This window comes from Festucalex cinctus, chromosome 1 (genome assembly GCF_051991245.1).
Source record: "Festucalex cinctus isolate MCC-2025b chromosome 1, RoL_Fcin_1.0, whole genome shotgun sequence".
NCBI classification, from domain to species: Eukaryota; Metazoa; Chordata; class Actinopteri; order Syngnathiformes; family Syngnathidae; genus Festucalex; species Festucalex cinctus.
Window position 1 is genome coordinate 51,400,187 of NC_135411.1, and position 24,759 is coordinate 51,424,945.

At 40.3% G+C, this 24,759-nt stretch overlaps 2 protein-coding genes across 3 annotated transcripts; both read right to left on the bottom strand.

Annotated features, from left to right (window-relative positions):
* Positions 1 to 513: 513 nt before the first annotated feature.
* xpo6 (exportin 6) lies at positions 514 to 18,637 on the bottom strand. The gene is made up of 24 exons (XM_077540623.1): positions 17,876 to 18,637; positions 16,419 to 16,509; positions 15,063 to 15,175; positions 14,478 to 14,675; positions 13,614 to 13,773; positions 12,204 to 12,281; positions 11,552 to 12,074; positions 10,286 to 10,412; positions 10,066 to 10,175; positions 9,855 to 9,963; positions 9,658 to 9,750; positions 9,396 to 9,465; positions 9,153 to 9,312; positions 8,873 to 8,965; positions 6,240 to 6,384; positions 5,566 to 5,712; positions 5,296 to 5,485; positions 5,039 to 5,194; positions 4,838 to 4,952; positions 4,524 to 4,695; positions 4,211 to 4,372; positions 3,625 to 3,723; positions 3,308 to 3,538; positions 514 to 1,133 (listed from the first exon to the last, which is right to left on the bottom strand). The coding sequence occupies exons 1-24, from the start codon at positions 17,876 to 17,878 to the stop codon at positions 1,032 to 1,034; spliced, it is 3,447 nt and encodes a 1,148-aa protein (XP_077396749.1). The 5' UTR covers positions 17,879 to 18,637; the 3' UTR covers positions 514 to 1,031.
* Positions 18,638 to 19,033: 396 nt separating this feature from the next.
* Positions 19,034 to 24,187, bottom strand: antkmt (adenine nucleotide translocase lysine methyltransferase). 2 transcript variants are annotated; one of them, XM_077540678.1, is made up of 6 exons: positions 23,982 to 24,187; positions 23,434 to 23,622; positions 23,220 to 23,324; positions 22,711 to 22,851; positions 20,498 to 20,548; positions 19,034 to 19,507 (listed from the first exon to the last, which is right to left on the bottom strand). In XM_077540678.1, exons 2-6 carry the CDS (start codon positions 23,593 to 23,595, stop codon positions 19,274 to 19,276), a joined length of 693 nt encoding a protein of 230 aa, XP_077396804.1. In that variant the 5' UTR covers positions 23,596 to 23,622; positions 23,982 to 24,187; the 3' UTR covers positions 19,034 to 19,273. The 2 variants fall into 2 exon arrangements, with proteins under 2 accessions (XP_077396804.1, XP_077396797.1); XM_077540671.1 differs by having other exon boundaries at positions 19,038 to 19,507; positions 23,434 to 23,629; positions 23,982 to 24,179.
* Positions 24,188 to 24,759: the final 572 nt, after the last annotated feature.

Below are 24,759 nucleotides of genomic sequence, written 5' to 3' on the forward strand. Positions count from 1 at the left end.
TTGTTGTGGGATAAAGTTCTTCCAGCAAGGTGGTCATGAACTGCCAGTGCAGAAAGTTTAAAGAGCGATAGCAATACAAATGACGTGACAATAAATCACGTGAGCCATTCCAAACTTGAACAATCTAGGCACCATAATGGGATGGGAGAATCTGGGTCTAATTGATTTGAGTGGCACACTTCACCACAGCTGAAAAAACTGAAAACATATGGAAAATAGATGGCTCAGAGTGTTTTAGTATGTGTTGCACAAATATTTTTAAGATCTTTAAAATAATAAATGTTGATCAAAAACCCATTTTATGTTATATTTGATATGCAAGTAGGTGATTGAGAGCAATAAATAAACGCCAAATTGAGGGTACTCGAGCTATTTGGTAGCTTTTACTAATGCTAAAAATTACATTTTGTCTCACGCCAAGGGCATGTATTTAATTTTTTCTCATCTTTTGAAAATGTTCTCCTACTTTGGCAAGATACATACTTCAAAGTGTTAACAAATACACATTCGGTATTTACAAAAAAAAAAGAAAGCACTTTATTAAATCAAGCAAATTTTCTCTTTCAGAATGGAATGATGTGAAAGATTTTAAGTTGAGAGTCCACCTCCTTCGGAGATGAAAAAACCTGAAGGCAAAAATTAACAGAAGCAGACATTTCAAAAACTCAAAATGAGTTAAAAGTGCTCAGTCCCAACTCAGCCTTGTGGCTGAGGCGAGGGAAAGAAGGCCTGGCTCAGACTGGTCCGGGTCTGGGGCAAAAAAACAAAAACAAAAAGAAGCCAACTGCAGACCAGGTTAACATTTCGTGTCAATGAATCATTGGTGGGCGCTGCTTTAAACGACAACAACAACAACAACAATGCGCCAAATGTCTACAGTAGAAACCAAAGAAACAGCAGCATCCTCAACCTTCCTACAACTTTGAACACGCGAGCCAAAGCATTTGGAGTGTTGGGCAAAGTGGTCAGCACATGCAGTCCTTGAACCCTGGTTTGACGTTCTGGCTGCATCTTGAAGTGGTTCAGTCGCGCTATAGCTTGATGGTGCTGGTGGGCAAGCTGCTGTTGCACAGTCTGTAGTAGCGAAGGTCGTTCACTAGCCGCTGCACGCTTTGAGTGAACGACGGCAGGTCCTTTGGAAAGAAAGAAAGCCAGAGTGACATTACAAACTTTACTGCTTTGTAGGGACGTAACAATGTCAAAACATCACAATATGATATTATCACAAAATGAAGGTCACGATACGATAGTTATCATCACAATATTGTGTGAATGTTGGGCATACAATATTGTTAAAAAAAACAAAAAAGCTCAGATATATAAAAAAAAAAAAATATATATATATATATATATATATATTGCAAAGAATATAAACTACAATCTTTAATAACACTTAACTTTTGAGGCACTTACTTCCTAATACAAGCACTCATTGAGTTCCTACACATATTGACTGTTCATCATCATATTAATTTTCACTTCATCTGACGTTTATAGAGAGGATTTTAAACATAGAATACATAACATACCTTGTCAAAATTAAACTGCATTAAAAAAGTAGCCACCAGAGGGTACTAGAACTGCATAAATAGAAATCAACCTGACCTTTTTTTTTTCTTTTCTTTCTTTTTTTAAAATAAACAGATGCGCTGCCCTTGTTTAACTGTATAGATCCTCCCCTTTCCAAACATACTTTCGTTCTGTGTCTAAGTCCATATTGTGCAGTGGCGAGCGGTCATAGTAAGCTATTAATGCGGTGCATGCCCGACCCCTTCAAAATAAAATTATTGAAAATATTTCTGTCAGTGTCCTCTAAAATACAATACCGTAGTTCTACTGTTTTGGTCTTAAATTCCTGTATATTTTGTCCTGTTTTCCTCGCGGGGAGCGTTTGTTTCGCGCATACACAATGAGAAATCAATTGTGTTAGTTCAGTGAACGTTGTTTCTGTATGTGCATCTTTTGAATGGCAAAAAAGCTGACAGTCAAGCAGCATATCTGACAATGCGCATAACTGGCTTACTTGGCTTGTTCTGCAGTAAACAGTCACTGGTTTAGTTCAAGTTCATTGCCGAATCCCAATAAGTGCCCTTTTCATGGAGAACTTTTGGGGAAAAGAATAATTGAGGTGGTTATTCTACTCCTGAAGTAGTCATCACAAAACCAGGGAAGAATTTCGTCCGTCACTTTCAAGCCATGACGTACGAGAAACATAAATGACTCGCTGGCTGTTCAGAGGTGAGCAAACTGTTGATTTTTGGCTGAAATCACTTGTGGCTCCGCTTAAGTTTGTAAAGCGATCTAATGTCAGCACAAATGTTTGTAGTTAACAGGAAATGCTTTAATTGTCGCTCAGAAAGTTGGACTACTGTCGTAAAGTCCAGTGCAAAGAGTCTTCATATGACAGCGGTCATTTTTTTCCTCTCCCGGGTTGAGCCCACTTCGTGGGCATGAGCCAGTTCCGAATACTGTAAATTCCAACGTGTTGGCAAATGTGTGGGCATGTGATTGTGTCATTTCACTCACCACGGTGCTGGTTATATTCTAACGTTTTGTACAAACGCCACCAGCAAATGTTGTTTGGGGAAGTCACCCGTTTATTTCTTTCATCAACACTGCCAATGCCAAAGCACAGAGTACAACCGCTCTCGTTGTGAGCAGGAAAAAGCACCACAACGCTACTAAACCGCATGTCTCTTCCCTGGCTCCCTCACCCGAGACCTGTGTTGTGTTCAGTAACAGTCCGTCATAACAGTGCTCAACATAAACAGCAACCCCAGAACACACAACATTTAGTTCGTTACAAAATTAAAGTGTGTGTGTGCATTAACCTGTGTCAGTCCTGAATATTTCCCCTTTAATGTTATACCTACACAGTGGTATTAAATCAGAATAAAATAATACTTAATATTAAAATTAACAATAAAAATACCCCCAAATTTTTACGGGCGCTCGCATTTTTCTCACTCCAGCATGCCCACTCGAAAAGGTCATCGCTTGCCACTGGTACTGTGCTAGTATTTAGTACATATTTTACACGTTAGAAATTAGTATGCACATGAGCGTTTGGGTGCAAGATTTGGCCTACTGCACCCACAGTATATGGGATTGTCCCGATACTGTACTCAATGCAAAAATGTTCATAAAAAGTGCTATAAAAATTACAATTGCTCAACATACATTTTTAAAAACATTTTTTTTTCAGGGAAGAGTTGAAATGAACCATTTCACAGAACAGCTGGTTAGTTTTTCATAAGTCTTGTATTCCTTTAAACTCTCTCATAACTCAAACATTGTTTGCTCTTACCCGTTCTATCTTGAAGTTGCGTGCGAGGACAGATCGCTGGTTGGTGTCTACACCCTGGCAGCTGTTGAGGAACTCTGGCATGAAGGCTGAGTAGAAGGCATCAAAGTCCACAGAAGCCATGTTGTAAATGGCCAGGGTGATTTCCTCCTGGAGAAGGTCGTGACTTTTGTGGAGAAGGACCTGCAGCAGCACGTTGATGAAGTGGAAGAGCATCGAGGTCCGGAAAAGCTTCTGGAGGGACATGCGCACGAGCATGGATCAGTTGGCTGAAGATGTGCCAGTCACAGCTTATGACCTGTATGACTTGTGCTTCTTACTCTGTGATACAACTTGTGCTTGCTGTTGAGGGACTCCAAATACGAGAGATTCTGCTTGAAGATGTGGATGTCGGGCTGCAGGAAAGATTGGCCAAAAGCCTGATGGAGACAATGAAGGACAAGTTATAGCACTGTGTCCATATTAGAACAGGGACATAACGAGAGCTAAAACCGCTTCCTCTCTTCTGGGAAGCTGCTCTACAACATTTCGGATTGTGTCTATGGAAAATATTCTCCCTGTTTTTAGATTATCCCACATGAATTGAGAGTGTTTGATATCATCAGTTTGGTTTAGGTTGATTCAATTCCAAATTCAGATTTCTGTAATCCTTCACGAAAACAGACTGATTATGTTTGTGTTGAAATGAAATGCGACATTAGCAAGCATCTACTCTTACTTTTGAAAACAATCAAAAATCTTGATATATATATTTTTTTGGACATCTCTCTACCAGTAGCCGAATCGTAATTACTTTATTGCTTATCAATTGGAAGTAATGTCCACTTTTTCTGTCAAGAAACTCAAAACACTATTTCATCTCCATATAATATGCATGTATGACGACCACTGATGTGGATTACTTACCTGCATGGCAGCTGTGAACTGGGCCTCGTTCTCCATGGCGTCCTCAGGGGCTCCTCTATGGACGCTTGTCAGAATAGACGTTTTAAAGAAGTGCCTCCAGTTTTGGTGAAGTATTTGGTATAAAAGCTCAAACATCTCTGCTTTGACATCAGGGGAGGACCGCTGCCAAAAGATCAGCGTCCATCAGCAAACATTTAATCAACGGACATTTTGCGGTATCCAGAATTACACGAACGCAAATGTTGCTTAAGTATTACTGCATGTTTTTCACATGACAACACATTCATTCTCAGGGTTCAAATGGCCAACTGACCTCTGCCACAACTGGGTAGATCTGCTCCATGCATAGAGAGAGAATGCTAGGTAGAAATGGTTTGAAAGCCTGACCGGGTTCTTGTACCACCACCTGCAGGATTTTCAAGAACTTCTGTACCACTCGACATCCTGCGCTGCCCTCCTGCAAAATACTGACTGCCAGCTGCTCCCTAAAACATATACAGGCATAACCCCTCATAAGCGCTTGTCTCAAATCATGTCAAACAATTCAGCTTCTGAGAGAATCCTAAATCTGGAGGTCACACGAGATAAGCTAAAACAACAAATAGAGTGAGAGAGAGAATGCTAAACCTGGTGAACAAGCTGAGGAATGTGTGGAGGATCTGTCCGGTGAAGGAAACACCCATCTGGACTCTCAACGCCTGAAACAGCGTCAAGAAGAAGGCCAGCATCTCATCCGTCACATCTGAAAGACAGAATGGACGATCTTCGAATTGTAGTTCAGCCACCATTGCACCAAAACTAAGTCAAAGGAGTAGAGATGGACGTGACCTGGCTGCTGAATAAACACAGGGAAAAGGCTGAGGGAGACTTGGATCGACTCCTGCAAACTCTGATAACAGATCTGACGGGATTTGGTGGACTCTCCAGATATGCTGTCCACTATGTCTCGGAGGACAGACAAGGTCTGCTGTATCACTGCTTTTACTGATTTAGAAAAAAGAAGAAGAAAGAAAACGGATGACTAAAATTATATGAGTACATAAGCAATTACATTCACTGGCAAATGAGAACAACAAAAAACATACAGTGATGCATTTCAGGTCGCCGTGGAGTTATGTTCACCGTCCCTCTTAACATACGATATTCCCTTGTGAGGGTCACCAGCATGCTGGCATGGCTGCTGGACCGCGTCTGCCACTGTTGCTCATTTTCTGGTAAATTTGGCCATGGGAGAAGCAGCATGTTGGACAAAGCTCGACACACTAGCAAGTGAGCCTGCAGATAAACACAAGCAAGCATCAATCCATCCATTGCAGTAAATAAATCAGTGGGTCAGAGATGTTGCATGTCTTCACCTCTAGGGGGAGCCTGCGAGTCTGACTCTCAGTTATGAGGTTAAAGATGTTCTGAACAGCAGGCAAAGTCACCATAAACACAGGTCGTACTGTCAAGGTTAGGGAAACCATCAGATGGCACGCACACAGCAGTAACTTTTCTGGTACCTGCACACAACAACAATAACAACTGTTAGAGATAACAGAAAAACACATTTTTCCCAAGGAAATATTGATATTCGGATTACAGTTTTGTTTGAATAAATAATATTAAGCAAGGGCTCTGAATAAATATTCTTGGTTAAAAATAAAACAAGATTCTTTAGTTTCTTTCTGAAGCCAGTATGAATGAAAATGGCGAGCCTTGTGTAGTCAAACTTCTAAATTTAGGCTGGAACTACAGAACTGTTGTGATTACAGCATTGTGTGTGTTGTCTGCAGTGGTATTGGACTGCTCTGCAGTCACCTGTGCATTGGTTCAAATATTTTGATCCTCTGACGCAGATACAAAAGGTAAATTACCACAAACAGCTGTCAGCATGACAACTGAAGCATCAACTATCGTGAAATGAACTTCTTATTTAAAACCTTGAAATGCTACCTTTGTAAGACAAGACTTCTGACAACTGCCAAATGGGGAAGCAGTATAAAAACCGGAGGGGAAACATGTCTTAAGTACAATTCGGAAATTTTACCTTTGCAGTGATGAGGGGGCTACTGGCATCTACTGCAGACGTTATGAGGTTGACAAACTGGCTCTGGTTTTGACTGTGGACCTCACTGTAGAACTGCGCAAGCCAATGTGAGTAGGCTTGTAAAGCTGAAAGGGCCTGTGCATGTCTGCAACACACACGTACACATGGAAATATTGGCTATTAGTTTCAAGTATTGGTTGCACCTTGGGCTTAATGAACATTTATGGTAGGGCTGGGTGATTGATTTTATAGTTGTCCCCCCCCACCCTTTTTTTTTTAACCAGTTACTGTAGTTCAAAGTGATCTCTGATGTGCAGAGCATACTAACATGGCTGTGAACAAACAGGAGCTTGTTTACAAAAGCGCAAGTCAGTGTTGCCAAATTAGCAACTTTTCCAACCATTCCAGTGATTATTTCACAAAACAAAAGCAAGTAGCAAGTAGCTAAAGGCCCGGTCTGCCGTTTTCACTCAGGAAAAGGCGCTTTTTAATTACAGGATTTAAACAAACAAACTACTCCTCAATTTACAGCTATGGGCTTTTCTTAATGTCTGTTGGTGATTTTTTTTTCTTCCTAAATCCCCATCACCCCAGCCTGTACTTTGCCATTTTGTGTTTGTTTTGTAAACAGCGGGACGTTTCTGTGTAAAGTGTTTATACCCCGCCAACCAATCGCAGAGCGGGGGGTGGCGTGTCGTGAATTTGTCGGCTGCGTGACGTCACTCCTGCGGCAATTTGACAGCACGCACGGATTATTATTTTTTTTTTCCACTCACTCACAGCAGCTTACATGTGTGAACGAGTGAGTGAAGAAAAAAAAATCCGTGCGTGCTGTCAAATTGCCGCGGGAGTGACGTCACGCAGCCGACAAATTCGCCCGGCCCCGTTTGAGACACGCCACCCTCCCGCTCTGCGATTGGCTGGACAGGTATAAATACTGTCTTTCCACAGAAATGTCCCGCTGTTTACAAAACAAACACAAAATGGCAAAATACAGGCTGGGGGGTGATGGGGGTTTAGGAAAAAAAATCACCACCAGACATTAAGAGAAGCCCATAGCTGAGAAGTAGTTTGTTTGTTTAAATCCTCTATTTAAAAAGCGCCTTTTCCTGAGTGAAAACGGCAGACTGGGCCTTTAATTCTTGCTAAAACGGTACAATGTGAGCGAAATCATTTTCACAGTGTTCTGTCTGAAAATAAAAGAGCCCGGTGAAAGATTATCACAAGCACTCACACTAATCCACTCCGAAAAACATTATACTAATTTATATGTTTAATTTATGGATGCGCTGGAAACTTTTGACACGTGGCAGCAAGCTGCAAATGTTTTGTTAATGTCACGTGGCCTGACCTGTCCAACTCTGCATGAGAGAGGTAGAGGGTGTACGTTAAAAGGAACCGCGACTGTAATGACAACTTTGCTCTTAATTATTTATTTGGTTGTAACCAAATAAATAATTCAGTTTTCAAAAATCATTTCCAGTTTAATACATTTTGTAAAAACATTATTTGGACATGCTGACATTATTTACTTACCTTGCTTTCTTTATACCCGTTTCGCATTATTCGGCCGAGAGCCAGCCACCATTCTATGTCACTACCCTCTGAATGCGGTGCGACGTAAATAACAATGGCGGCGTACGTACAAATAAGGTTTTACAAAATGTATTAAACTGGAAATGATCTTTTTGAAAAATGAATTTTAAAGTAATGTTAGTAACAATCAAATAATATAGAGCAAGCTTACCTCGCTGAGCTCTTGCACCCCTATGCACCTGTCCGGCGCCTCAAGTCAGCACACCAGACACAATTGGAGGGACCGAGGACAAAGTGGAGGCTTAGAGGGGCTCAAGCCTTTGCAGGTGCCGGTCCCTATCTGTGGAATGACCTTCCACAAAATTTTAGGCAATCTCCCTCTCTAGCTACTTTTAAAACCAGTCTTAAAACCCATCTGTGTTCTTCGGCTTTTGGCGCACCATGAGACTTAACATTGTTTTGGTGCTTTGTGGTGTGCGCTGTATTTTGTGTTAGGAATTTTATATTTATTTATTTATTTACTCACTCACCTCACTTATTAATTTATTGATGTAAATTTTATATTACTTCTCACAATGTTTGTTTTGTTCTTGTTTTACTTATCCTATTCTTTACTGCATGATTGATTTCCTTTCCATGTACAGCACTTTGTATACAGCAATGCTTGTTTTAAAGTGCTTTATAAATAAAGTTGAGTTGGGATTACAGTCGGTGTTCCTTTTAACATTTCAACAACAGACATTGACAAGTTGAGCCATGCATTCTGATTGATCATTCTCCTATGGTAAATTGTAGAAAATGTCATTGATGAATGCGCTTTCAGACACATTTAACATTTTTTTTCCCCAGAAGGAAGGACATATTTTTACACAGCTGGGAAAAAAGAAAAATAAATAAATAATAAAATAAAATCTGTGGATTTTTTTTTTCTTCTTTTTTTTTTTTTTAACAAATTAGAGAAGGGGTTGTTTACGGGCAAATTGGCCAGCCCCAATTTACAGCGTACGTACTTGGGAAATCGGGTTAACGTGATATTGTAAACACGTATTTGTAGGAACCGCATACCAATGGGAACACATGTTGCTTTAAACACTTACACATCAATGAGGTCTGGTTTGAGTACAGAAGGCACAACGGTTTCCAGGTCGTACAAGCTGGTCTGAGACCCGTAGCAAGTCACTTTTACCAGCCTGAAAAATCACGAGAATAGTTTAGTTTTAGTTGAACTGCTCAAAACAACAACACATCAGACCCTGCCCTATAAACACATTGAAGCAAGAGTTAAATGCAGGAAATTACTACATTGTGTAGAGTGACTGTTTAGCTCAAACATCATGCAAATCAGGTTTAGAGCACGGGAAAGAAGATCTCACAGACCTCTCAACTACTGCAAGGGCGTCAGTGAAACGTGATGCAAAAACCTCCCCGGTGAAATGTTCGGCCAAGCGCCCGACAGCTTGGAGGAGGGAGCTGAGGTCCCTGAGAGAGCAGTGAAGTCGGCGGCAGTCATTCTCAGCAGTGATATTAAGCCTGCGACCTGGAAGGATCGAGATTACATTTGAGCTTAGGAAGCAGTCCACAACCACACACAATGATGTAACTGATCGAATGGTTTCTTACTTGTGCCAGTGGTGACAATAAACTGCTGCAGACCCAAGTACACATCCAAATTTTCTTGAAAAATGGGCAACTTTTGGGGAAAATAAATGAATTAATCAGGAGGCCCGATCCCGAAATTAGCATTAGTATTAGTATCTTGCATTTTTGATCAACTTCATTTTTTCAACAAGCTTGTGTTACAAAAATTGACAATGATAATCAATGGCCCACATTTGTTTGGAGTTTGTTGTCATGCTCACAAAAGTCATCTAAATGATCTTACCAAAGTAGAAAATGCATGGGAAGGGAGCAGCTCCATCACCTTGGCAACAATTTCCAGGCTCTGACGCAGGTACTTTTGCCATTCAGTCTGTTGCTATGGTTACCAAATAAAAGACCTTAAGACACTGTAGCGCAATTTGGAAGATCTGAAATTCCTCTGCAGTGAGAAACTCAAGTGGATGTGCAGTATGTTCTTACATCATCATCCAGCGTCTCATCATCGAGTTCTTCTAATTGGACCTGATTGTAACGAAACTGGACGCGATTCAGAACTTCTCTCAACAGAAGGACTAAGGCATCTTTGTACCTGAAACCAAACCAAACGATTCATCAAAATACTTTACACTTGACAGTCCTTACACAAAATGAATGAGGTGAGGATGAAATTTTTTTTGGGACTCAATGGTACCTGTTAAGAACACTTTCTCTGTCGGGTAGTCTGCTTTTGATTTTGGTTGTAAGAAAATCCAAAAACACACTCCAGATATCCAAACAGGCAAAGTAGCCCTCATGGGTAGGCTGGGTTAAAAAGCAACAAAACAAACCAAGGTTATTATTATCTCCAGGACCAGGCTAGGTCTTGTCTAGATAAAAAAAAAATACAACTAACCAATTGCAAAAATCCTTACCTGGTTGAAGGTGTACTTGAAAAGCAGGGCAAGAAACTCTACAATTGGAAATTGAGGACTGGACTCAATCCGCCTCAAGTGAACACTGACAAACAGACGCAGGAAATCTGTGAACTTTTCCAAGTAACTAAGAAAAAAAATAGAAAAAATATATTTCATTCCAATTTCATTTGAAAGACAACAATGTACACTGTAAAATGAATGGGGACTGGATAGTTTAACGTGAAAAATCCATCCATTTTACTACCGCTTATCCCTGTTTAGCATCACATGTGAGTTGGAAACTACGCTTCACTTCTCCTAGATAATGTGTTTTTGGATTGTGGGAGGAAGCCACACTATAAAGAACCCCGCACAAGAACAGGTAAAACATGAACATCACACAAAGGTCAGCGTGAACACTCAAGCCCAGAATACTTGATTGCGAAGCAAATAAATGTTAACAGCCTAGAATTTAAAGATATGTACAGTTAAAAAAAAAAGAAGAAAAAAAAAGGTTGTGCACTGTTTACTAAAAAGAACTAAAAGAGGATGTTAGAATGACACGTGATTGACCTTAACATATGACTATGTTGAGAAAGAAGTTGTTGAGGGACGGACCACAAAATAACAGCTCAAAGCAATTTTATAAGTGAAAAGTTAAAAAAATAAAATAATAAAAAAAAAAAATAATAATAATAATAAAGCACAATAACCTGTACAGGTCAATTTAATTTGACATTCTCTAAACTTGTCAACACACATTCAGATATTCAATGTTTCAGTACTTTTGCACAACCCGTTCGACAAAAAGACACTGAATGGCAAACTTCACAATAAGTGTTTCACGCATGAACCAACCAACTTGACTGGAAGAAGAACAAAGGCACAAAAAAAAAAAAAGTTTACGTCCTTGACAATTTGGTCACTTCATTGATGGGAATTTTACCATTCAGCTTCTTATGTTGTCCTAGAGACGAGAAAGTTAAGCCTAAAAGCACTGAAACGCTGAACAGTTTAGAGAAGGCAAATGAGCTTCACCTGTAAACATTATAGTGCATGGGTTCATCATGAAATTTGACCCAAATGCTGAATAGCCTAACTTTTTGCAAGTAGTGTACATTGTCTGGCCACAACCATAAAAGAGCTGCAGCAAAGAAATCGGCATTTACAAAGAAAACACTATTTCTTATTGACACTGTCACAGCAGCATTTAATACAAGTAATATTTATTACTCCGGTTGCCGACTGCATTGGATCTCATTGCGAAAGTGGTCTGAAACAAACCTCTCGTCAAGTTCCTGGAGCCGACTCTTGACTGTATGGGCATTATTCTCGCGGGTGAGCCTCTGGAGAAGAAAGAAGGTCTGCTGGAACATGCGTAAAAGGTACTCCTCAAAATCCATGGGCACACAGTTCTTTGACACCAGTTCGTTGACGCAGGTCATGGCGAGCACGCCGAGGCGGGAACGATCAACCTTGCTGCCCTCGCTCTGACGTCCGCCACCGTTAGACATGGGTGGCATTGTCCCGGCATTGAGGTGTCCGTTAGAAGAGGAGGAGGTGGGGGAGATGAAGGACACAGACTTGGCTTTCGTCCGAAGATCGCAACCAAAACGTGCAAAGTGGAAGATGGATGCCAGCAGAGTGGGTGTGATGTGAGTGGACAGAGGAATCCAGCTAAACAGATGGGCCAAGCACTCCAAAACAAGACAACAAAGCTGCTGGCTCTCATTGTCTAGCGCTGCCATGGGCTGGCACAAAAGCTTCGAGTACTGACTCCCCTGAAACAACGTGCCCAATAGTTCCACTGAAAGATTGAAGAGGCACAAAAGAGATCGATCAACACAAAGCTACAGTGGCATACAATCGCAGAAATAAAAAAGCATAACCATTCAAAGTTTTTGCTGTTTCACATAATGGGAGACAAACCACTCACCACATTCTCCTGACGTCGGCGAGGGCGGCGGTGTCGAAGCGATGATGCTGTGCTTGTCCCAGTGCGTCTCAAGAATGCCTACAAATGAGGTCAGAAGGTGAAGCTAGTTAAAATTTTGAATCAGCACTATGGCCATCCTAGGGAGCTTTGATCTGCCCAGCGCACGCTCCCGGCACGATATTTCAGGCAGAAAAGAGAGCTCGGGCACGCTGGTCAGAGTGATGAACCTTCTGCTCCGCCACACACTACTAGTAAATGTCTAGGAACAAATCATGAGGCCAGGCATAGGAGTATGACGATATCTCGATATCGCGATAAATTGTGATACTTTGTCTCCCGATACATTATTGATATGCCTTCGCCAAGTATCGATAATTGTGGTTAATATACAGCCGCTATAATGTCACGGCTCCATTGTTCGTTAGTTATTGAGCAATTACTTGGCAGGCCGCTAGGGGGAGCACCTCCTAAGAGTGGCGGGGAAATGTACGAAAGTCTTCGGGCAAAGAAGACTCATAAGCTTGTCCAAAAAAAAACCAGAGAGAAAAAAACTGAGGCACTCAAAGGGTTAGCACGGAGTGCCTCAGTTTTTTCTCTTTTTTTGGACATACTTTGTGGATCCCTTTACTGAAGAGCACCAAAGAGACATTTTTTTTCAACAAATACAGGACATCCGAAGCACTCCTGCTTTGATTGTTAAGACTCATAAGCTTACTTAATACTTACGCAAAACAGTGACTCAGTTATGTATACGGTTCAATGAAAATGAGTATTATATCTTCAATTTTAAAGTTTTAAAACATTTTTTGTTTCAACTTTTTGAAGTACATTTTCTGAGGAATATTGACTTAAAATTGGATTTAATATTTAAGTAATTTTATTTACTTTTTCACTCACTCACTCTCACAAGCATGTGTGAGTGAATGAGTGAGTGAGTGAAAAACATAAATAAAAATCCGTGCGCGCTGTCAAGTTGCCGCAGGAGTGACGTCATGCAGCCGACAAATTCGCCCGGCCCCGTCTGCGACACGCTCTGCGATTGGCTGGAGGGTTAAACAACCGTCTTTCCACAGAAACGTCCCGTTGTTGACAAAACAAACACAAAATGGCAAAATACAGGCCGTGGGGTGGGGGTTTAGGAAAAAAATCACCACCACACATTAACAGAAGCCCAGAGGCATAGACTGAAAAGGACTTAAAGTGTGTACATCCTGTATTTATATAGTGCATTTTCCTGAGTGAAAACCAAAGACGGTGCCTTTAAGTAATTAACAGAACGAAAACAGAAAACACCATGCAACCAAATTCATAAGTTGGGCAGTCAGTGGTCAAGGTACCACTGCATGGGTACATTTTCATTAGAGCAACCTCATTGCACAACATGTAAAAGTACAAATGGTTGTTTCTTACCTGTCAAAAGTCCAAGCATTGTCGGTACCTGATCCAGCAGCAGTTTACGCAGTTCTTCTTTCCTGGCAACACTTAAGTCTTCTCGAGGACATGCCAGTTCCTCCGATGTGGTTTTTAGCATTACCAAGCCTAACTGTGCCAAAGCTGGGGACTGGATCAACTACAAATCACATGCAAAAAACAAATAGAAATTGTCCAAAAGACTGTCAAAGCTGATTAGTCATTTTCAAGCAATTGAAGACAGAACACTTGAAGTGCAAAGGCAAAAAGGTCAGTTTCAGGTTTCTTGTGCAGGAGTTAAAACAATTTTATGAAAATAATGACAAGTTTTGACATTGCATTTTAATCAATCATTAAGGTATCTGTTATAATAAAAGGTAACTACATAGTGTCGCCACCTCTTCATTCCTTTGGGGGGGGGGGGGGGGGGGGGGGGGTACAGGTCTATTGAAGTGTGGCATTTATTCATCCAATTAGGCAAAACGCCTAAAGATTAACTGGGGCAAGCTTTTGAGTTGCTTTTCAACTAAAAAAAAACAAAAAACAACATACCTTTTATATATTAATATTAATATATATTAATAATAAGAAGAAGAAGAAAAAGAAGAAGAAAAAGAAGAAGAAAAAGAAGAAGAACTTATATCTTTTAAAAAAGGAATTAATCAAAGTTGCTTGACAGGAAAGTCCACATAAAACACATGTGTACTGTGTAGAAAGTTTTAGAAGTTTTTGAAAATTGATGAAGTAATGCTTCTTGGAAAAGTTCTGCAAGGTGCAGTGAATAAAACCACATGTAATTGCATAAGCTGCTATTAGTCCTGCAATTGGAGAGGTCAAGGTCTTTTGAACACCAACAGGCCTTACCTGAAGCGTGTTTGTGAAGAAATCATGATAGAACATCGGCCAGTCTTGGCGACCGATGTCCACAATAACTTTACAGAGTTTATTACGGATGAAATAGGGCACTGATTTGTGGTGTTCAAGTAAGAGTTTGGGCAAACAGCTGCGAATCTCCATTTTGTCTTGCGATGCTACACCGATCCACATCTTGTTCACCAGGTTCTGAAAGTCATCAAGACAGTCTCGTGACATCCCTGCAGAATGCTTGATAGTTAACTGCAATCTTAAACACATCTTTGCATGGTGAGATCAGATTTAAATAATGAAAACGTACAAAAAAGAAACAACAAATAGCTAAAGCCTATCGGAGTGGAATAGCAAGAAACAGGATACATCCTACACTGCTCACCAGTTAACTGTAATGCACATCTTGACAACAACCATGCCAACTAATGAAAATTTTAAACATGCATGCATATATTTGGATTGTGACAGGAAGCCGCACAAAGGTGCCGACCTGCTACATTTGACTTTGAAGCAGACAGGCTAACCACAAGCTCCACTGTATGCTGCTCTACTTTAAACCCCTACAGAAAAAAAATAACTTACTTCAAATACTGTGAGACTATACATCATGACATACTCATTCCGGGTATTAGAGAGGAAGAACAAGCAATGGCGCCATGCTCCAGTCTGCTGTGCAAAGTTATTCAGCAACTCTTCTGTCGAAAGAAGGAAGTAGCAATGATCATTGATAACCACCAAAGGTGTACTACAAGACTTCAATTGTACACAGTTAGCAGAGGAAGTGCTTTACAAAAGCAAAGCAAAGCAAACATTTGTGAAAATAAATGTGCACAGTCAGTATGTGAACAAACTACTCTTTATGTAAACAAATTTATAAAAATGGCTGCACCAACAATTTGGTCTATAAATGTTATAGATCTTTTCATGTCAAAAAAGGACATTTTTTTTTTCCTGTGTAATTTCAAGAGTTGGGGAAGAGTTTCCAAATTCTTCTTTTCGTGTCTTCAAAGCGGTGTTATACGACAGTCTCCCATTTCTTCACACAGATCAGACAGTGGTCCATGGTGTGGTCTGCTTCTCCACATTCACAGATGGTTGGTCCAGTCTTGTAGATCCATTTATTTAGTGCAACCTTGGATCGTCCTGTTCTTGTTCACAGGCGGTTCAGGGTTTTCCACTAAGTCCATGATGCGTCTGAGCAGGAGGGAGTTCCTCAGCTGGTGGTATCTGCATGTCGACTGGTGGGGGGGTTCCTTTTGGAGATTTTGCAACCAGAGCTGGAGTCCGGCTTCCTCCTGGGATGTAGTTAGGGGTTGGACATGGCTGACAAAACTCCCTTTTGACTTCAGTTGTCGTGTCGGAGGTTGACGTCCGTGAGGATTGTGGCGTTCAACTTTGAGGCCTTTATCTCTCAACTTGGGTTGTAAAATTCCCCTCATCCAGTGATGAAGGATGGATGTAACTTCTTTCTTGGGGATATCCAAGTGATACCCTGGTGCCACTTGCAAATCCTATCCAACACTTCAAAGCTAAGCTGAGCCAGAGGAAAGTTTCCAAATGAATGTTATTCATTAGCTTTTAATAGGACAGTACACTGGAGCCTGCAAAGTCGCACACAATCTTGTGAAGCTGTTGTGTTGTATTTTTTATTGTCATAATAAATTTCCACTTCCTGAACTTTATGCTCACCATGGTCACAGTCGTGCTGGAGCCTATCCCAGTTGTCTTTGGGCAGTAGGCGGGGTACACACGGAACTGGTTGCCAGCCAACCGCAGGTTATTTTATGTAATTTTGGTCCAGAATGATGCTTTAACATTCGGGTATCGTAATAACTCTAAATTAAGTAAAATTACTTACTCTTAGCATTCATGCCGGACATGTAACAGAAAGGTATTTTCCACTTTATAACAATCTGCTTTAATGAAAAGTGCACATACCTATTTCTCGTTTTCTTTCATTGGTTGTGTAGCTGTGAAAGAACTCTGTCATCAGGCTCTCCAGTGCACGCAGTGACGCTTCCTCTGAAGCCTGATAAATAAAAAGGCAACAGAGTGCAAAATATGACAACGAGCCTAACAATAAATGCTACAAATCAGAGGTACATGACAGACACCGCCCATCATAAATAATTCAGGATGCCGAGCACCTTCATTTTGTAATCCAAAGTATGGTAGGGGCTGAAGTACTCTGTTTGCACCAATAACATGGATGCAGTGAGAAGCTAGTTCACAAAAGAAGTGTTACCAAACTGGAAGATTTAACAATTTTTCCTCTACCAAATATATCCCCTAAACTGTAGGGATCTTCTTTTCAGGCCATAATTCCTCAACCCTAAGTAGAGTGTTTCAATAACCTAATACACTATTTACAAATGATTAAGGGGGAATTTATTACTTCTTCCTGTTGTGTGTATTATCACTTCACAAAGTTTCATAGAAATATCCAGGGGAGTAGTTTTTGCCCCATCCTGCTAATATATGAGGTGTGTCAGAACCTTTGTAAATGACTGTCACAAAAGATGTATTGTACTTTAAAACCAACTTACAAGTTTTTCCCTTCAGTGTTGGACAGATGATCAACCTAGCATGTCTAAAAAGACATCATTCAGTGCGTGAGGGACAACTTGTGGCTGTTTCACACTCACTATGGCATATGCCTTTCACACCTGACATTTTCTGGCCAAGGAGTAAATTTATGTGCTGGAACAACCCTACCTACTCAGGAAAATGAATCCTTCCTGGAGTGCATAAAAGTGTGGTAGAGTTGGCTGGGAAAGCGTATTGGACTCCAGAGAGATTACTAGTAGAATTAGAATGGCTTCTAAATGTATTTTTCTGACACATTGAGCCAAATGAATACAGTGCCATATATTATAATGACATGCCATACATGTTGATAAATTACTGTTACAAAACGAATGCCAGTGTGGTTAAAATGTACTCATTGGATACATTTAAAACGATTAAATAAGGCAGACGTTAAGATTTTTGGAGAGGTGCTCATGTGGCATGCGGGCCGAAATTCCTCACATGGGCCACAACTTGCCGGGGCATAACATGACTAAGGAAGTGTTTAGTTTAGCAAGATGGGCGTCTTGTTGTGGAAATGGCCTGAGGTGGTGTCACATCCCGTGAATTACCTGCAAACCGTTACACGACTAAAACGGCTTCAAATGCCTTTCACCTAATATTCAAATGACATTGGCTTTATGGGAAAAAAATGTTAACCAATTTTAAACTCAATATCACATTTGTTCATTTGTCTCACAGTCACTAGTCTGGAAAGAGGAGCTTTTATGTTCTATGTTAGCTTTTAGCATTAACGGCAGTAAGTCGACATGTAGCATTAAAAAATAAATAAATAAATAAAATACATGCATGTATATTGCACTTACCATGTTGGGCTGCCTCAATTGTGTCCTTCAGTTCTGGTAGTCTCGGAATAATTACACTAAACAACGTTAAGTTACCGAACTAGCAAAAAAAAAAAACTGCAGCTAGCGTTAGCTAAGGTGTAGCTCGCTAACGTAACTGCAACGGGGATTCGTCATGGTCTGCTCGCTTTAATTCGGGATTCCACGGCCAAAACACTGATATTCACTTAGCCCCACAAAATTGAAACATTTACCGTTTTAGAACCTCGCTCGACTTGTACTCGTACTAAGCATGTGATCAATAAAGCATGCTACATGCAAATGATCTACATGATCGTGCGATTTCATTTGCCGTTCATTTATCTAAAAACATTTGAATGACATTCACCACTGGTCCCAACCCTGGAAACATGTGCAACGCTCGTGAGATTTTTGTGTTTTTCTATCAAGTATCGTGACGTGAGCGTCAGTTTAGCCAAATGCTAACTCACTAGCTTTTCTAGAAGGATGAAGGCATCGTTTTCCTTCGCCGTGCTAGCTTGGCAGTCGTAGACATGCTTCCAGGGGTGGTGATCGCGACAACTTGACGTAACCGTTGGTATTTTAAAAAGCGTGCAAATGTGTACGTTAAAGTTATGTTGACAATTTCGATATATTTTACATGCTCGGCGCAATAGTAACTGTTGTTGGCCCCTTCTACGCTTGAGGCGGTGCAGGAATTCGTTTCGATTAAAAGACTCTCATTTCACTTCACCACTTCCTATTTCGCAGCAGTAATCAACCAACCAAAGGCAGTTTGTGTCAAGGTACACAGGGCAGTAAAATCACCAACATCCGGTTTTACCTTTCAAAGTTAAACCCTTATCTGTTCACGTGATAAATTTGATTGGAAAACGAGTACTAAAACACGTTATTGTCCTTTTGCTATAACTTTATAGTAACAGAGATTAAGTAGTGTCGCTTGTTTTAAATGTGCTTACTGAATAAGGTACATACAATGACATATACAAGCATTATGTGATTGTAATAACATCCATCCATCAATCCATCCATTTTCAGGTATCCGCTTGAACCATCAGAACTGAGGCAGATCTGATAAGCACTCCTTCTGAATTGTGCACATTGTAAAACTACATCAGTTGCAACTAAAGAAAAAAAAAACAGGATAATTTTGGAGTAAGATTTTTTATTCATTTATTTATTTATTTTTGAAAGAGAAATGGCTGAAATGGACCAATGAGAGCATTTGTACCATACACAATCTGGACAATAATATTTATACTATTGCTGACAGACTGATCTTGTAAAATATGCCACAATAAATTAAGTTAATTAAAAGTCCTTAAAATACCTTCTTTTTTTTTTTCTTTTTTTTTAAACATCATTCTATGTGTCCGTTTGAAGGGCAACCTACTATGATCAATCAAGTGGTGGCTGTTTTTCTTTAAATATGTTGTCAAGGTTCCCATTTGAGGACTTCTGTTTTCTATTTGGGGTAAGCAGTCTTTGTATTTTCATGTTGTATGCCCAGGCTCTGTCCACACCATGTCCCTCAGTCCTGCATGGGGTCCAATCAGGGATGGGGAAACGGCCAGCTACCACCAAGGCATCATCAGGAAGCTCAGCCTCCATCTTCTTCTGCAGTAGCGAAAGCTAAGTAGAAATACAGAGAAACAATGGAACACAATATTAAATACAATTCTGCCAAAAACAATATTAAAGAGATTAACTCAACTCAAGATTACACCACAGTATTTTAAGCCCTTCCAACAGTTCACGATAGGCATATAAATCTTACCTTTGACACCATGGCGATGTCATTTTTTAAATGAAATATTAGGTGTTTTGCTGGTTAGTTTTCTAACATGGAAGTAAAACGCCCGGTTCAGTAAAACCCCGCCTCTCCCCATGTGTTTGCCGCGCCACTGGCGAGCCGACTGCAGCCTGCTGTTGGAGATCTGCGTTTGAGCACTCCTCTGAATGCAAGCCATAAATTCTTCAATGCACATTTGAAACAAAACGACTCCTTGCCACAACAAATCGTGGAGGAGCAGCTCGTGTCACAGAGCAGAGAAGAGGGAAGAAGGGAGAGGAAAGGAGGGGAAAAAACAAAACAAAACCTAAGCTGCTCTCGAACGAACCAGGGTCTTGCTGCTTTCAGAGCGAGTACACTAACCACTATACTATTCGTGCAGTTAGGCTCAATAGTGCAAAGGCTTCACTTGTAGTTTACACAAGTGTCAGCCAGAACGTTTGTGGGATTTTAAGACAGCCAATTGTCATTGCACTTTGGCATCGCAAATGTGAAGGATAATTGATTGCTTTGAATGCATTTGGACAGAATGTTTACTGAAAAAGGCTACTTTTGTCACTATCCCATGGAGGTCTCAGAGAAAGTGGGCGTGCGTTTAGTCCGCAGAGGCGGTGCGGGGGTGTGAGGAGCAAATGGAGGAAAACATCACTTTGGTCATGTGTTTGGTGAGGAATTAGCATTTTAACATGGCTAAAAGCTCAAAAAAGTAGATTTTTCATGTTGCTGTCCCTTTAATTCTGTTTAACAATTTACTGATACAGGTATAGGAACCACTTTTACTTTTAAATTTTAATTTAGATGCAACTAGTGTGACGGTTTGTTCTACTTACCACACTAGGAGCTAAAAATACAGTAACATTCTTGCATTCTGTCAAGTCCACCTACAAACAAAGGCAGATTGTAAACATTTTCATCATTAACTATTCCCATGCAGTAAAGTATTAGTGAACAAGTTGAGATCAGACTGAACGGGCATGCAAAAGTGCTGCACCTCTTGAGCTAGGGTTACAGGGTTGTTGCCTTGCTCAAGGGTACCTCCACAGTACACTAAAAAAAAAAAAAAATCTTTCAGCCCTTATGTTGTTGTAACTTAAAGGGATCGTTCGGATTTTTTGACACGAATCTCAATTTCATCCTCACCTTCAGTGTGTGCGATCATCACTGACTGACCCTTGACAGCGTTCTGTGACACGAGTTCTGGTCCGGTGTTGGACGAGAGGAAAATAGTCCAGCAAGCTGGCTGGGGTCATGGAAATAAAGTGTTTTTCTTCTAAAAACAATTTGTGTTCAAAAGCGTGATACATTTGCATCACGATACTCCTTTTCTGAAAAAAAGTCAGACGCCATTACCGCCAGGCACTACGTTTCTGTTCGTTCGTATCACTGCGCGTCACCCTGTAGACAGCTGATAGACACGCACTAATCTACAAGTTGTTTGTCTTTTCGAAGGCGGAAGGATCAGCTGGCTGCAGTGCGTCAATTAGTCGTCTACAGGGCGACGCACAGTGATACCAACAAACAGAAAAGTACAGGCGGTAATGGCTAGCGCTGGGTATTGCCGCCAACCTCACAATACGATACGTATCACGATATGATACGTATCGCTATACATATGTATCCCAATACTTGATCATTAATGCGATACGTATCCCGATATATTACATTAATTTTCTTGCATTTTATAATAACAGTCATATGTATGCCTAAACGGTAGTCGAGTGGTTAGCACGTCCGCTTCCCAGTTCTGAGGTCTCCGGTTCGAGTCCAGGCTCGGACCTTCCTGGGTGGAGTTTGCATGTTCTCCCCGTGCCCGCGTGGGTCTTCTCCGGGTACTCCGGTCTCCTCCCACATTCCAAAGACATGCATGGCAGGTTAATTGGGTGCTCCGAATTGTCCCTAGGTGTGCGTGTGAGTGTGGATGGTTGTTCGTCTCTGTGTGCCCTGCGATTGGTTGGCAACCAGTCCAGGATGTCCCCCGCCTACTGCCCAGAGCCAGCTGAGATAGGCGCCAGCAGCCCCCGCGACCCTTGTGAGGAATAAGCGGTCAAGAAAATGGATGGATGGATGTATGCCTAAAGGATATGTCTGTTATGCTGACTGACAAAAATATTTTTGTTAGCAGCTCTTCTGGTTTACCACTTAGCGGCATGCCTGGTCTAAAATGTGTGCAGAGCAAGGAGCAGCTTTCACAGACACACCGGGAACATTTATTAATAGGCATGAGCCGATTTAGCAAAAATATCAAAAGTATTAAAATTACAGCTCTAAAATGTGCTTATTTGAAATATTTGAGGAAATAAAAACAGCAATTTTTCTCATGTAACACATTCTATTTTGTTTTTAAACAAAATATCCGAAAATTGGTACATTAAGACACGTGCCATGTTAAGTTTATAAGTAAATAAATGTTGATATTCTTCCTTGCTTTAATTTTTCTTAGCAAGACACAGTGTCCAATCACTGTTGAGCTATTTTTTGCATTAATTGAAGGCAATTAACTTCAAAGACGCTGCTGGTTTTTATTTTTTTTTATTTTTTACAATGAAAGCTGTAAAGGCAAACGTTAACTGCCTATATAAAGTTAACGAGCAATATTGATTCTGATGCCTGCCTATCGATACGTGTATTGCAATGAGGCCCGCAACGATATATTGCCGTATCGATTTTTTTAGCACACCCCTAGTAATGGCGTCTGACTTTTTTCAGAAAAAGAGTATTGTGATGCAAATGTATCACTCTTTTGAACACAAATTGTTTTTAGAAGAAAAACGCTTTTATTTCCATGACCCCAGCCAGCTTGCTGGACTATTTTCCTCTCGTCCAACACCGGACCAGAACTCGTGTCACAGAACGCTGTCAGGGGTAAGTCAGTGCTGATCACACACACTGGAGGTGAGGATGAAATTGAGATTCATGTAAAAAAATCCGAACTATCCCTTTAAGTGAATGTTTTCACACTTTTTCATTTGTTAACGTGTGTTTTTTAAATTATTATTATTATTGTAATTTTATGTGTCCTAATTTCACAAAACAAATGTCAAACCTTCCATAAATCTTCTCTTTGGTAGGACACGTTGCCATGATGACCTTCTCTCCAAGCATGGAAGCGGGCCAACCGAACCAGCCATGGGTTGAGTTCATAGCCAACAGCAGAAGTGAAGCCTTGCCGGTATGCCTCCAAGACCTTTATTGAAAAATTTTGAAAACGTTAATTAAAAATATTTGTTTGTGTGAGTAAATGCATTACTATGTGTATATTGGCAAATAAGTGAGTTCTGTTTGTTTTTTTTTTGTTTTTTTTTAAAGTGTTTTCGGTGTGTATAAGTTGTTTAGTTGTGAGTCAGATGTTTGTTGGTGTGTGTGAATCAACTCTTCTTGCTAAGGCTACATTCAGAGAAGTGAATGAAGAAGCAACTTTGAATATACTGTAATTGTATTCATGCCTGTATGTGAGTTTTTTTTTCCTTTTTTTTTTTTTTTTGGTAGGGGAGGCGTGGGTTTGGGTGTGGGGGGATGTGAGAGCTTTGATTATTACTGATGTACAGCACGTACGATGCGACCGTCACCAGATCCTAAATCCACAAGGACCCCCTTTCGGCCTCTTAGCAATGTCATGACATTGCGCACTTGGGCGCTACTGGCAGGTATGTACGGTACCTGTGGGGAATAATCAAGAATAGATTAGAAAACCAGTGCTGTCTCCCCACCCTATGCACATACTACTGTATAAGATTATAATTAATGAACAATATACATAAGACCAGACCTGTAACCTCAACGGGACTTTCCGAAAGCCAGGCTGGAGGACTCCTACCCACATAACGTAAACAGCGAGACCAGTTCCAGCAGCAATCTGAGCAACGTCCCAACTTCGAAGTTTCCTTGTCTTGAGCTCAGCAAATGCATCGTCTGGGGCATCATCATCCATTTCTCCGTAACAAGATTTTTGTTGTTTCTGAAAACTTCCATACAGAATAAATTCATAGTTTTTCATGATATTTTGTGGACGCGAAGACCATTTCTGGCAAATAAAAGGTAAGGAAATATCTAATTGTTTTTTTTGTTTTTTTAATTGAATTATTTTTTAATTTGAACATGTGTGCTAAACTATTTAAACAGTATACTGTATCCTGTATTCATAACATTAAGTCATTTCTGTAATTGTGACATTGCTAGTACGTCACCACAGTATGATAAAATATATCAGTACGTTTAAAATATCAGGTTAACTTACAGTAAAACCTATGCAAAACCCATCAACGTAAAAAAAAATAATTCTCTCATTACATTTGACTGAATGAAAACAAAACTTACAGAAGTGCTGGGAGTCAGGTGCGTTGTACTTTTTCCATCGTAGGTTACGTGTTAAATGTTCAAATATTTAAATCAGTTCCACCGAAAGAGCGAAAGTAAACAGTACATTCAGCGATCACCTGGCACGCGGATAGATTAGGCAGTAGGACACGTCCCTGTGTAAATCGTTCCGTCTTTGCGACATTTTTGTTCCGTTCCGTCCACATTATTATTGCTGCACGGAACATGTTTTTGCCTCTCTACGTCAACGATCGCATTGAAATGTTCCATGGATAGTCCAAAACTACAACTATATCATACAAATATTTGATGGAATTTTATTTTATTTTTATTTTTTTAAATTGTGCTACCAGTACCACCCTTTCAAAAACAGAGCTACTTCTGCGGTACAAATCAATGTGAAGGACTCCCACTTTGATACAAGGTTAATAAATACAATTTCTCAATTGACCTAAGTTTAAGTTATGTTTGAAAATAAATATTTGGTTAAAAACAAAGTAGCAGGGGCTGGTGTGAGCTCCACGCAAGATCCACTTGGGGTTAAAAATAAAAATAAATAAATAGTCATGAGCAAAAATCCCAGAACTACATGGGTGGACCTGGGTAATGACCTGCAGAGAACTGAGACCAAAATAACAAAAGATTACCATCAGTAACACACTGCACCGACATGGAATCAGATCCTGCAGTGCCAAGCGTGTAACCCCCCCCAAACTAAATACTTTTTTTTTAAACCCACTGTATCTTAAAAGATTTCTCACAAGAAATATTAAAAATA

What these genes read in the sequence shown, in the direction of transcription:
- antkmt (XM_077540678.1), bottom strand. Translation starts at nt 23,595, where the DNA reads ATGGATGATGATGCCCCAGACGATGCATTTGCTGAGCTCAAGACAAGG. An exon ending in AAGTCCCGTTGAGGTTACAG is followed by an intron (nt 23,325 to 23,433) that starts GTCTGGTCTTAT and finishes TATTCCCCACAG; the next exon opens with GTACCGTACATACCTGCCAG. An exon ending in GATCTGGTGACGGTCGCATC is followed by an intron (nt 22,852 to 23,219) that starts GTACGTGCTGTA and finishes TTTTCAATAAAG; the next exon opens with GTCTTGGAGGCATACCGGCA.
- xpo6 (XM_077540623.1), bottom strand. An exon ending in TCTTCACAAACACGCTTCAG is followed by an intron (nt 13,774 to 14,477) that starts GTAAGGCCTGTT and finishes TGTGATTTGTAG; the next exon opens with TTGATCCAGTCCCCAGCTTT. An exon ending in AAACCAGACCTCATTGATGT is followed by an intron (nt 6,385 to 8,872) that starts GTAAGTGTTTAA and finishes TGTGTGTTGCAG; the next exon opens with ACATGCACAGGCCCTTTCAG.